The sequence below is a fragment of the Polypterus senegalus genome, chromosome 5, assembly GCF_016835505.1.
Source record: "Polypterus senegalus isolate Bchr_013 chromosome 5, ASM1683550v1, whole genome shotgun sequence".
In the NCBI taxonomy this organism is placed as follows: domain Eukaryota; kingdom Metazoa; phylum Chordata; class Cladistia; order Polypteriformes; family Polypteridae; genus Polypterus; species Polypterus senegalus.
In genome coordinates this window covers 21,881,780-21,895,649 of record NC_053158.1, presented here as the reverse complement: position 1 = coordinate 21,895,649, position 13,870 = coordinate 21,881,780, and the positions used below count along the sequence as shown (strand labels likewise).

The 13,870-nt window shown below is 39.6% G+C and overlaps 1 protein-coding gene across 1 annotated transcript in view; it reads right to left on the bottom strand.

The window, feature by feature from the left end:
- The window catches only part of sema5a (sema domain, seven thrombospondin repeats (type 1 and type 1-like), transmembrane domain (TM) and short cytoplasmic domain, (semaphorin) 5A), a 788,567-nt gene that overhangs the window by 411,059 nt on the left and 363,638 nt on the right, over positions 1 to 13,870 (bottom strand). Inside the window, exon 4 of the mRNA XM_039754371.1 lies at positions 8,218 to 8,263. Within this exon, the coding sequence (XP_039610305.1) occupies positions 8,218 to 8,263 (46 nt within the window). The remainder of the gene's footprint in view (positions 1 to 8,217; positions 8,264 to 13,870) is intronic.

Sequence of the window (13,870 nt, the reverse complement as noted above, 5' to 3'; positions counted from 1 at the left end):
CCACCGGCATCCCCTGTGTGGCGGAAGTGCCGGCTGCATACTCGGAAGCACTCCAGGTGTCTCCAATCTTCTTCCTCCCAGCACTTCTGGGTGTGGCGGAAGTGCTAAGGTCAAGGGCTCTATTGGCATTGGGGCGCCCCCTGGCGGTGACCACGGGTCCCTACAGGCCTGAGCTTCAATGCTCTCTACCTGTGGTCCCCCTCGTGGTCTGGAGGAGGTGCAAGTCCGGTCATCCTGGGCATCCCGGCTGGGTACCACCCCCAGCCGCGTGCCACAGTGTGTATGTATATTTATATATATATATATAATATATATATATATATATATACACACACGTACTATAGCCAGAGGAAGGGCTCAGGAGTGACGACTTCAGATGACCCCGCCTTCTTTAGCTCCACCCACTGAAAACCAGGAACATAAATAAGCTTTAAGTGACAGTACATACTTAACCAATAATAAAAATATAACGTGAAAAATATGGACACAATGACACAAAAACACAAATAAATCATGCAAAATTACATTAATAAATAAATAACATTTTTTTTTGTAATATGCTAAAAATTAAAAATAAGAGCAAAGGTGCCGTAAACCAAAGCAGAATCTGATTATATGAATGTCAATATTTATTAAAATAGAGGAGTTTAAGTGAAGTAATGAAATCGGACTTCAAAGCGAAAGTCAAAAGTCGAGGAAGGCAGACAGAGAACAAGCAGGCCGCAGTACAGATACTTCTCTGAAACATCACTTGCCAGTACTGTTACTATTTACCACAACTTGTGCTACAAAAACATCCAGTTGTAAATTAAACAGACCAGAACAACAAATATGAATATATAAAGTCTCACTTCTGAAACCTCTGCTAGAAATCAATTCTTTATGAATGCAACACCGAGCACGAGGCTTGCTGTGAAGGCGAATAGGAATGAGGCTGACGGCTGCTTCACTAGGATACCATTATTCTACTAACTTGAAAATACTTTGTAATTTTATACCTGCTGTTTTGCTGGCTTTCAAATCTTTAAATTTATGAAGATAAATTGCATTTTTGTCAGTTGGGTTTAAACACTAAGAAAGTAAGAGTTACTATTAAACATTTACATGTTCAAAACTTTTGGAAGGCAAACATATATTTAACATTGTAAGCTGAGGATCATCCCTCTGCTAAAATGAGGTGAAAAGAAAATTATACATGTTGAGAAACCTGTAACACTGAGCAATGTTTTTTTTTATTATATAATGCAAAACTAGGTCATTAAAGTGCAGGGCGACCCTGTTTTTTTTTTATAGTTTTTAGTTTTTTTATACCTTGGGTTTCTCTGTCCACTTGGTGAGTTAGTTTTAGCTTAATTCAATTTATCATAATGAGCACCGTCTTAATGTACTTTGAAGACCACTGTCCCACATCTCCTAAATAACCACTCTTGATTCAATGTAAAGCTCTTTAAAGACCAAACAAGAATGGCTTTGAATTACTGAGTAGGTTTTTATGGCTAGAAGTGGTATGGGCATGTGATGAGGAGAGACAATGAAAACATGGGCACAAGAGTGATGGGTATGGAAGTACAGGGGGACACGAAAGTGAGGTGGATGGATAAAGTAAAAGAAGATCTGAAGCAAAAAGGTCTGACTGGTGAGGAGGTGCAAGACTGAGTTTTATGGAGAAGGTCGATCAAGCACATCGACCCCACATAGAAGTGGGAAAAGATAAAGAGGAGGAAGATGTAATGGAGTGTCATTAGGTCCAGTGCTGTTTCCAAAGATGTGTATGTACTCTGTGTTTTATGGATAACTTTTAAATAAATGTCCTGAAGTTATTCAGCAAAGAGTTCGATATATATATTTTTGGATAAAAACCTTTTAAAAACAAATGTATGCAATTTTGGGTGGATGGGCAATAAACATACAGAGACCACAATTCTAACTAGAACAACATGTGCTTCTGGTGTACCTTTATCTGTCATTCCATTTCTCATGGCAGACTTGCGATTTTAGGAGATGCTGTCTGAACATGCACAGAGTGTGGTGAAGATGAAATTGTATTTTATGAGTCATCAATACTATCATATGCTTTCAGTTTTTACAGATGGACCTAAAGATCCAATTTCACACTTTACAGGGGATAGCAGTTATATTCCAGAATTTCAAGGTTAATCAGAAAAGTCTTAACAGATAAATCATCAGTATATACCGTTGAGATAGTGGCAGTTATTATGACATTACATTGGGAAGAAGATGTTCCACCTAACTGTGTTGTCATCTGCTCTGATTCATTTCTAGGTCTGTCTAATAGCTGTCAAGATATAAAGTGTGAGGCTGCTAATGTGAAAGTAAAAATGAGGTTAAAAATAAAATCTTGCAAATGCTTCAAGTCGCGAAAGTTAAATGTGCGAATGTTAAGCATTGACTGTAAAATATAAATGTTGGGTGGTAATTTCATTGTGTTGGTCGAGTACGTGGGTAGATTAGATAAAACTAGGCTAGACTAGATTAAATTAGATTAGATTAGACCAGATTAGACTAGAATAGATTAAGAGAGACCAGATTAGATTATATTAAGTCATATTAGATTAGACTAGACGAGATTAGATTGGATCAGATTAGACCAGACCAGATTAGGCCAGATTAGATTAGACTAGATTAGGCCAAACTAGATTAGATTAGACCAGACTAAATTAGACCAGATTAGATTAGATCAGATTAGATTAGATAAACTTTATTATTTCCAAGGGGAATTTCACAATGGTAGGCACTGGGTTCACTATCCCGACTCCAGTTCAGTAGGTGGTGGTAATGCACCTTTGCATTTTAAATAAAAAAAAGATGAGAAAGTTTGCTGTTTATGAAGAGCACCCTTTTTCCCCGAGGTAACTTTTTAATAATATTACAGGAACAAAAGTTGTGTGTTTTGCATGTTTCAAGCATACAACTAGATAACTGACATGTGAATTGTGCAACATGAATAATGTGAGATTTTTTTATTTTGACTTTTTTCCATTTATGTTTTTTGCATCATTTATCTTTGGATAGCATTGGTCACTATTGGCTTATGGTGTATCATAAACTTTGTTGTCTCTGTTCTGTAAGGAAACATGAGAGTAAAAGTGTCTCTTGGCCATCACTACAAACTACATAGAGATAAGTAACATCTACAAAATATAATTTTTTGGCTGGAGTATTCCATTAATTTTGACAATCCAGTCATTTTTTATTTAGTAATTTAATATGTATGGTTAAGTTAGACAAAGGTAAACCTTAACAAGCAAAACCAAGAAAGTTTACTTTGACTTTAAATGTGTTGTATTAAGCTATGAAGTTAATAAAAGAATGGAGCGAAATGATAACAGTAACTGCTGGAGTGCACCAAAATGTTAAAATAAGTCCCATTAATAGCAAGAAAATCCTGCAGACACTGTGGTTCTTAAAAACACAAGAAAAGCTAGAATAGACCTCTGCTTTTCCAAATTTGTAATGGATAAATGACCATAAAGCAGCAAAGCAACGCATACCCCAACAATTCAAGTTCAAGTAAAGCCGGAAAAATTGAGCTTATTTATCTAAAAATGATATTTTTGCCATTTTCTCCTTTTGTGTAATTACCACCCGTATCAGATGATGAAAACCCTTTCATTTCTGAGGCTGAGCCTTTCACCGTGGTCTACTGCAGTTAGTTCAGAAGCAGCGGCTCGGCTTTTATCTTCAAAGCAGGCACCGGAACACACAACTCTGGCACTGGATTTTCTTTGGACAAACCTCTGAAATGACTTTAAAACTCAGTGGCTTAGGCAGAATCCTTTGAACGAGGCCGAGCTGCATATTAGTGTCCCAGCATCAGTCCTTCGACCTGGTGGGCTAAATGTTTCGGCCATTCAAGAAAATGTAATGTGATGTAGGGTACCCAAGTCTTTTTTGGCTTAGGCTCTCAATCGTCTTGCTAAATATGAACAATGAACACCAGCCCACTGTGTTGGTAATTTTTGAAAACATTTAACTGAATTCGTCAACCTTTCAGTAATGATTTGGCATTATCTTCAGTATTGCATGTTGAGTAGTGTTAAAGGGGCTCTAGAATTGCCTAAAATTACGGCAATTATACATTTAAAAAATTGCCACTAAAGTGTAATAATCCTTGGGTTAAAAGCCGATAATGAGAACACCATAAGCGTCAAGTGCTAGACCTTATTAAAAATAGAGCTGCACTTTCTTTTGCTTTCCTTTTCCCTTCTTTTCTTTATATGAAAGTTGCTCAGATGACTGACTTTCTGCTCTGTCATTCACCGACTCCCAGATGCTTGGCAATAAATGCTCTTATAATTAACCAGGGCAGCGGTCAGACTCACAAGCCTTGACACGGCCATGTCACTTAGTCTTTCAGGTCATAAATGACATTTCCCTGCCTCAAAAGAAGCGTGTCTGCAATAACCTGATTAACAGGGTGTGGAGGTTCAGCCCCGAACACAGACAGACAGACACCAGATGTCCTAAACACACACATTTAATATTTCTGCAGTGCATACAGCACCTCACAATGACCTTCTAGACAAAAACTCAGTCGCTTTCTTTCTCTTTCTTCTTCTTCTCTGTCACCCTCACTCCTCCTCACACAAGCTCCATCTTCTTCTTCCCGACTCCAGCTCCACTAATGGAGTGAGGCGGCCCCTGTTATAACACCCCGGATGTGTTCCAGGTGCTTCGCAATGATCTTCTGGCGACACTTCCATGACCACCCAGAAGCACTCCGGGTATGCCTGGGATTTCTTCCGGTTGTGGTGGAAGTACTGCAGTCCAGGGCTCCATAACCCTTCCGGGTGCCCCCTGCTGGTGGACACAGGCCCTAACAGGGTTGTTTCTAAGCTCTGATCCCGTGGCCCCCAATGCAGACCAGGGCAGCTACCCTCTCCTGGTCGTTCCAGGTGTTCCAGCTAGAAAACTCAGCATATTTCATGCTAGTCAAAATGGAGAATGGTCCAAAGGCTCTTAATAAAAATCCATAGAAATACAGAAGAGAGTAGCCAAATCTGTCATTGTTCAGCTCAAGAAAATAAGAGTACTTTACAAATAAAAGTGACCCACTCAGCCCATCAAGTTCTTTTGGTGTATTAAATAAAGTAAATCATTCTATGAAGATGTCTTTAGAAGGTCAATAGATCATTTTCACTGTCCTCCACACAGGGTTTTGTCAAGAGAGAGCAAAATAATGCATATGACAATTCTAACATTATATTTCAGAACCCAACCATCGGTTTTCTAAAGTCAGCTCCAGTGGGTGCGACAGTCCACCACAGGGGCACATTTACAAAAACACGCAGGCTTTAGATAACTTTACTGGACTGGACGAGACTCGAGCATACAGTGGATTCAGAAAGCATTCAGACCCTTTCACGTTTTGCACACTTTATGGCAGGGGTACTCAAACTTTGGTCCTGGAGGTCCACGGTGTGATGAGATTTTCACTCCAACCAGTTTCATAATTAGGGCATCAGGCCTATCAGAACATGAAACTTGGCATTCAATTATATGGCTTGTTGGTGCCTTTGTTCTTCTAAGAGAAATCTTTACCACATTGTAGATTTTTTTTTTTATTATTATTATTTTCAGAGATCCCCATTTTGTGGTCTGAAACAAATTTGTTCCTTGAGCATGGGAAAGGTGCTATATAAATAAAATGTATTGTCATTATTATTATCTCTTGGCCCTTCCCTTCTCTTTTATTTATTTCAAAACATAGCATAAAACACAGATAATTCATGACGCATGTACAGTACACAGATTTAAATGGAAACACGTTAGCCATTGTCATTTACACCTCATTACTAAAGGATGGCTGGTTAAGAAAACTGGCAACAACTAAAACCTTAATGCGGGGGTTTAAAAATGAAACAAGCAACTCAGAATTGCAACAAACAACTTAAATTAAACCCAAAAATACATATTGATTTGGCAGTTACTTATTATCCATCCATCCATTATCCAACCCGCTATATCCTAACTGCAGGGTCACGAGGGTCTCCTGAAGCTAATCCCAGCCAACAGGGCGCAAGGCAGGAAAAAAAAACCCCGGGCAGGGAGCCAAACCACCGCAGGGTGCAGTTACTAATTATCTAAATACAAATTTGATTCAAGGTTAAACCTGCAGCCATGAACAGCACAAAACCACAAGACAGGGGACTGAGACGGTGTACTAATGGCTCTCTCTTTATTTCTACAGGAAAGATGAACAACAAAAGAGCACAGCACCTTGAGTTCATTTCAAAAACCTACTACAGACGTCCAAGCCACTTCTGTGGTTCTTTATTCACCTCTGGAACCTTGCAGATGACGTCACCACCATCCTAAGATCCTTCGCGTCATCTTTCCCAGAATTCCTACTTCCGTTCCCACCTCATAAATACACCCGTGTTGCACCCACTGTTTGTCGATTGTACCATTCAAAACTGACTGTTGTTGAAGTGCTTATTATTGTGGTTTACAGTATAGGGGACGGAATCCCCAACCCTTAATTTGTGTGTCTGTGTTATCTTCACACCATCTACACTGGATAACCCACAATGACAAAGGGAAAACATGATTTTGGAAAGTTTTATAAATGTATTAAAAATCAATAACTGAAACCTTTCTCTCTCATTGCAGAAACATTTCAGAACATCTATTTAGAAGTTATCCGTAAAACATACAGAACATACACAATTTTGGAAACAGCACTGGACCTAATGACACTCCATTGCATCTTCTTCCACTTCTATGTGGGGCTGATTTGCTTGATCAGCCTTCTCCATACAGCTCAGTCCTGCACCTTCAGATATTCTGTTATTTTATTCATCCACATCCGCTTTGCCTCCCTTGTTTTCACTTCCCCAGTACTTCCATTCTCATCACTCTTTTACACGTATAATTGTTTCTCCTCATCACATGTCCGTACCACTTCTGCCTACTTCTCTGTACTGTCTTAGATATCTCTCCCACTTTTGTTGTACCTCATTTTGTTGTACCCGATTGTCTCATTTGCTATTCTGTCCTTTTTTTTTTAACTCCACTCAACCATCTCAACGTTCTCACTTCTGCCACATCTTCTTTCTTTTCCTGCGCTCCCTTTACTGCCCATGCTTAGCTCCATACATCATTGGTGGTTTTATCACTTTCTTAAAATCCTTAGCATTAACCTTCATCTTAATTCTTCAATAACACAATACTGATACTTTCTTTCTTCCAATTGTTCCATCTCCTCTGCACTTTATTGGTTATTTCTGCATCTAATTCTCCATCTTGGGCTACCACTGATCCTAGATATTTAAATCCATCCACTCTTTTCAGTAGTTCCCCCAACAGGCTAACTTTTGAATCCTGATCATCATTAAACCTCATATATTCTGCCTTCTTCCTATTTATCTTCGATCCTCTATATTCCAAGGCCCTTCTCCTTACTCTCCACATTCACATTTCTGGTGCTACATAACACAATGTCATCATATTTTTTAGGCCTATCTACCTAACAAGCAAGTTTGAGAGGTAAGACCTGAGGGAACCTTTACATAGACACAAAGAGTCATACAAATTCTGTAATTAGAACCCGGCTCCTTAGAGCTAAGCATCTCAAGCACCATATAATCCAACGGTAAATGTCACCATTTGCATCCATTAGTCCATATTGCAAACCAGTGTATTGTATTACAGGGTTTTTGGATGCCAAGAACTATCCTGGCAGCATCAGAGTCAATTCAACCACAATAAAAGAGCAGGACAAACAATCATACTTGCACACACTGGACCCATTTGTTTTCCTACATTTGAAATAAATCTCAGAGAAGCCGAAGAAAACACACACAGACGCAGAGAAACATACATATTGTGACAACTGAAGACAAGTGTCGCCCCCAGGTACTTTTCAACAAATTTTAAAATTGGTCTTCAAGGGGGTCTGCTGACATTCTTGATAGGTTTCTAATTTATCGTTCAAAGAGTTCCCAGAGCAACTCAAAAAACTTGACCAGATTTATGGAAATGTCCACAAGTTTTACCTTGTGATCTTTCTGAGATTTTTCTTAATTTCTAGTTGTTACAAGATCAGAAGGACCTGGTAGTCCATAAAGGCTTTCTTCTGCATTCCATTGGCGTCACACTAACAATTCACCATTGAAGCTAGTAATTTATTCATTCTAGCTGCCTCAGATCTATTGTGGGAAGAAGATGAAATAAAACAAGCAATATTTCACACACCTGGATCAGTGACAGGTCCTCTATTTCCAGCCTGAAGAGCCGATTCCTGTAACAAGAGGATAAAAATGTGTCACTCTTTCGCTTCAAGGCATACAAATTTGAAATGAGTGTAAAAGTTTTTTAACACTTTTACTTACAGTTAACTCATTGTAACTTATAAGGCTAATGCATACGTCTTTAAATAAAGATTTGTTAGACACAATGTGTAAATGCCAAATGCCAGAATGCATGTCTTGAGGACTGAAGTACATACAAAGGCTTTAGTTAAATATAAATAAGCAATACTTCATTGTTCCTTTACTAAACCCACCTAATCCAATTCAATTCAATTCCATTTGTTTTTGTATAGCACCCTTCATAGAGTGCAGGTTCAGAGTACTGAAACAAATCTACAGGTAATCACAAACTTTGAAAAATACTAATTACATAATAATTACACATAGACAAGACAGAGACAGAGATTTGTAATACTCGGAAAGAAAACACAGTTTCAAAGTGACTCACATAAATGGAACCCAACAATGTAATTTAATTAACATTATCATTGAGCTATGGCTTGTTGACAACAGAGGAAAGGAAAAGAAAAGCCCCAGTCAGCAGCATCCCTGGAGAAAATAAACTCCTGGGGGGTCCATGGTTGGTTATAACATACAAATTAAAAGGTATAATCGCAGTCCATCTAATGTAATGAACGACTGCAATGCCCCAGTTCTTTCCTTGGCAATTCAGGAGCACAAGCAATACAGAAACACATCCTTCATGTTTTACAAGGTAAACCTTACTTTTTTTAGCTCCCTCATGGAGAGGAACAGCCTACCCCTTAAAAACAAATCCAGACTGTTTCAAGTCATCAATTAAACTAAAGGTCTCTAATGGAGAACTTGGGTAACCAGAAAGAAATGAGAAGTATGAGCAAACTCCACTCAGAGAAGGACCAGGCTGGGAATCGACAGGATTCATGGAGATGTGAGGCAATAGTTTTTATCACTACACTATTCAGGTGCTCCTAATTATGATATAAATCCTAAATTAATACATATTTAGGGAAACATAGTAGATAGAAATTTATTTGTCCCCAGGGGGAAATGTGGCTCTATATCAGGGGTCCCCAGCTCCGGTCCTGGCAGACCCCAGTGGTTGCAGGTTTTCATTCTATCCCTTTTCATAATTAGTGACCCGTTTCTGCTGCTAATTAAATTCTTTTGAATGAATGTTAATTGATTTGTTTTTTAGGATTTGTTCCCCTGAATCTCTTCTCTCCAGAATTACTTCATTTCTTTTTTAAATGGCAACCAAAGAGAAATTAAGTGAGAAGTGTGTGAGCCAACAGAAGACCAACTACAGTAAGTCTGGGCCTCAAAATCCAACCAATTTCACTCCAAGCAGTTGCTTCATTAGGATCTGGGTCTTCTTATTAATTAAACCCGTTCTTTAATTCCATGGCGTGTTGCTGCTCTCATTGTGCAATAGCAGACATTTCTGAAATTGTTGATTTTCTCTTTTCTAAGAGCACTGGTAAAATGGTTTGAGGACCTGAGCAGATCAGCATTCCTGGGACCTTCACCTTTCTTTATTTTCAGATATTGCACGATGGACACAGTTTGCTGGTCATGGTTTGGCTCATTTTGTATCTCACTATTGTTTGGCTGCTAATTAAGGAAAAAGAAACAATTAAGGGGTCTGAATCTTCAAGAGTGTGGAAAATGAATGTTCTCTTCGTTCTCTTGTACTAATTCATGTCTGAGAAGTAAGCTTTACTAAACCATGTAAAAGTATGCTTTCTTTTAGCAAACAGAAAAATATTTGTGCAAAGGACTCAAGGCCTTAGCATTCCACACATGAGTCTGCCTTATCACGTTTTCCCTTAGCTTACATCTGAACACCATAACAAAAGGGGCCAAGAAATGAAGTTGCGCAAGGGTCGTTGAAGGGGCTCAAGGATTGTGTATAATAAACGTGTTGACTGTTACATTTCATAATGATATTAAATCACGCATTCTAGGGGTATAAAACTGGACCCCACCCAACAGATGGGGTTCAGAAGAGCCCTGACGCTGTCATGTATATTTGATTGTCTGCTTTTCTGAAACTCTTCTCACTGTGACTCTGCAAAATAAAGCTGCTTTATAACCACATCTGCTGTCTTGTCAGAAGTCTTCATCCACAAGAGCAAGTCAATTTAAATGAATTCCAAAGAATTTCATTAGCGGTAAAAACAGGTCACTAATTAAGAAAAGAGTTAAAATGAAAACCTGCAGTCACTGGAGCCCTCCGGAACCAGAGTTGGGGACCCCTGTTCTATACAGAAGCTCTTTAAGGAAATAAATACATAAATAGATAGATAAATAACTATATCTACTCAGACAGTACTATCTGAACACACACCAGAATGACCAAAAAGAAAGAGAATATAAAAAGAAATAAATCTTCTGACTTGTCAGTCCCAGTCCCATTGAGGCATTAGTCAGGCATATTGCTGTTTGTATTAAGGAGCCCCCACAGTTTTTATTGACACACTTTTGCTGAACGATTCATTAGCTGAACGTCCTCAGTGTTGGTGTGTCAGAAAGAGGATGTGCAGCATTGGTCATAATGACATTCAGTTTTGATTTAATTCTCTCCTTTGCTATGACCTCCAGGGGTCCAGAATGTGTCCTAAAACTGAGTTAGCTTTTTTATTAGTTTGTTAATTCAGTGGGCCTCTCTTGAAGTGCTGTTACCAGCCCAGCACACCACAGTGTAGAAATTCACACTGGACATCACATAGTTATAGAAGATGTGAAGGACGTCACCTGCCTCTTTAAAGGAACACAGTCTCCTAAGGATAAAGAACCAGCTCTGCCCTTTCTTATGTAGTTCATCTGTGTTCCGAGACCAGTCCAACATGTCATTGATGTGGAGACCCCCAAGTACTTGTAGGAGATGACCACCTCTACATCCACTCCTTGAACAGTGACCAAACATAGAGGCTCTTTGGTGCAGAGAAGGTCAATAAGCAATTTCTTGGTTTTGCTGATGTTTAGTTGCAGAAAATTCTTTTTGCACAAAGAAACAAATTCTCCACCTGACTCCTCTCCTCTGTCTCATTCCTTTTATCAATGCACCCCATAAGTGCAGAATCATCTGAGAATTCCTGCAGGTGATATGGCCTGCTGTTGTGTTTATAGTCTGAATTGAACAGAGTGAAGAGAGAAGGAGACAGGACTGTTCAATGTGGTGCTCTAGTGTTTCTCACATTCTTATCAGAAATACAGTCCTTGAGTCTTACAAACTGCGGTCTGCCTGACAGATGGTCCGTTACCCAGGACACCATAGGCTCAATGGGTAGCACGGTGGTCTAGAGGTGGAGCTGCTGCCTTGCAGGAAAGACACCAGGCTTTTTGTCCTCCTATGTGGCGTTTGGATGCTTCCCTGTGTCTACGTGGGTTTTCTCTCACAGTCCAAAGACATGCAAATTACCATATATGCTCACGTATAAGTTGGGTCTTGAAACCCGAAAAATCAATCATAAAATCAGACCATGACTTATATGCCTGTTCAAAAATGCGACACCTAATTTTATTTTTTTCTTTACATCTTCCTGCTTCCTCCAGTCTTGCACCAGTTTCTCAGATGCATCAAATTTTGTTGCAGCAGTGCAGTAACCAATTTCTTTGGCCACTTCATCGACTTTTAATTTAAAACCAGCTTCATATTTTCTTCTGATTGAACACTCTATCATAGATAACGGATTCTCTTACGAGGGTGTGAGATACAAAAAACACAAATCAGTGCAAACGTCTATTCGGAATAGTTCGGATATTACCATGTGGTCATGTGGGCACAACAGAGAGAGAGAGGGGTTAGGAGCACACACTGATACAGTGCATTGCCGCACCCATATAGAAAAAAACGGCTGTATGCTCCGTGGTTACTCTCTTAGATGAGTGTTAACATATTATAATCTCTTGGACCAATAGTGTGAGTTTTCCGCATTCAACTTATACGATCGACATTATAAAATACCAGAAATTATACAGTAAAATCAAGTCCCGACTTATCTGCAGGAGAACTTATCCACGAGAATATATGGTAGGTGGATTAGCAGCCCTAGTGTGTGATTGGTGTGTGTGTGTGTGTGTGTGTATTAGTCCTGTGATGTGATTGTAACACTGTCCAGGGTTTGCTTCTGCTGTGCACCCTATGCTGGCTGGTATAGGCTCCAGCAACTCTTGCAACCCTGTTCAGGACAAAGTGGGCTAGAAAATGACTAATAGGTGACCATAGGCCTAGCTACCTGCATATCTCTGAGTTTACCCCTTAACAGGAACAGCTGGATGGTATTGAAGTCCCCGGGCAAATCAAAAAACAGAATCCTCACAGGGCTGCTAGCTTACTCCAGGTGTGAATAACCTTAAAGAAGCACAGATATAATTGCATCCTTCAATCCAGTCTTTATCCAATAGGCAAACTCCAGTGGGCCCAGGTGGTCTGCACAAGAGGATTCATATAGTCCAGGACCAGCCTCTCAAATGTCTTCAAGTGAGACATAACTGGTCTGTATTCTTTAGGTGAATGTGAGCCTACCTATTTTTGGGATATGAACAATGTTTTCCATAGAAGCAGAACTTTCTGGAGCCTTAGAAGCAAATTGAACAGCTACCAGAGGACACCATAAAGTTGGTCAGCACAGGCCTCAAGAACCCGAGGATCAACTCTATCTGGCCCTGCGGCTTTTCCTGTGTGTGGCTGGCTCATTTGTCTCCTTACTTGGCCTTTTGAGAAATATATAAAAAAAAAAAACTATATAAAAATATACACTGAGCAAATTCTGCCAATACTAGGCAGGGTCTCCTTTTGCTCTCAAAACAGCCTCAGTTCTTCATGGCATAAACTCCACAAAATAATGGAATCATTGCTTTGAGATTCTGGTCCATGTCGACTCGAGTGCACAGATTTATCAGCTACACATTCCTGCTGTGAATCTCCCAGTCTACCTCATCCCTAAGGTGTTCTATTGGATTCGGATCCGATGACTGAGAAGGCCACTGAAGAACATTGAACTCATTTTCATGAAACCAGTTTGAGACAACTTTTGCATTGTGATATGATGCATTATCACACTAGAAATTGCCATTAAAGGTGGGTAAATTGTGCACGTGAAGGGATGTAAATGGTCAGCAGCAAAAGTCATATAGACTGTGGCATTCAAGTGGGGCTTGATTGGTATTAACAGGTCTAATTTGTGCTAAGAAAATATTCCCCACACCATTACACCACTCCAGTATGGACTGATGACACAAGGCAGGTTGGGTGCATTGATTCCTGCTGTTGGCTTCAAATTCTAACCCTTCTATCCTCGTGGCTTAGCAGAAATCGAGATTCATCAGACCAGACTAGGTTTTCCCAGGGTTCAACATTCCCATTTTGATGAGTCTGTACCCACTGCACATCCACATTTCTGTTCTTGGCTGATTGGAGTGGTTCAACCTGAAGGTTCAACGTGCTGTGTGTTCTGAGATAATTTTCTGCTCACTCCATTTGTACAGAGTGGTCATCTAAGTTACCATAGCATTTCTGTCAGCATGAACCAGTCTGCCCATTCTTCTCCGCTATTTCTCACCAACAAGTTATTTCCTTCCTCAGAACTGCCATTCACTGGATGTCTGTCTGC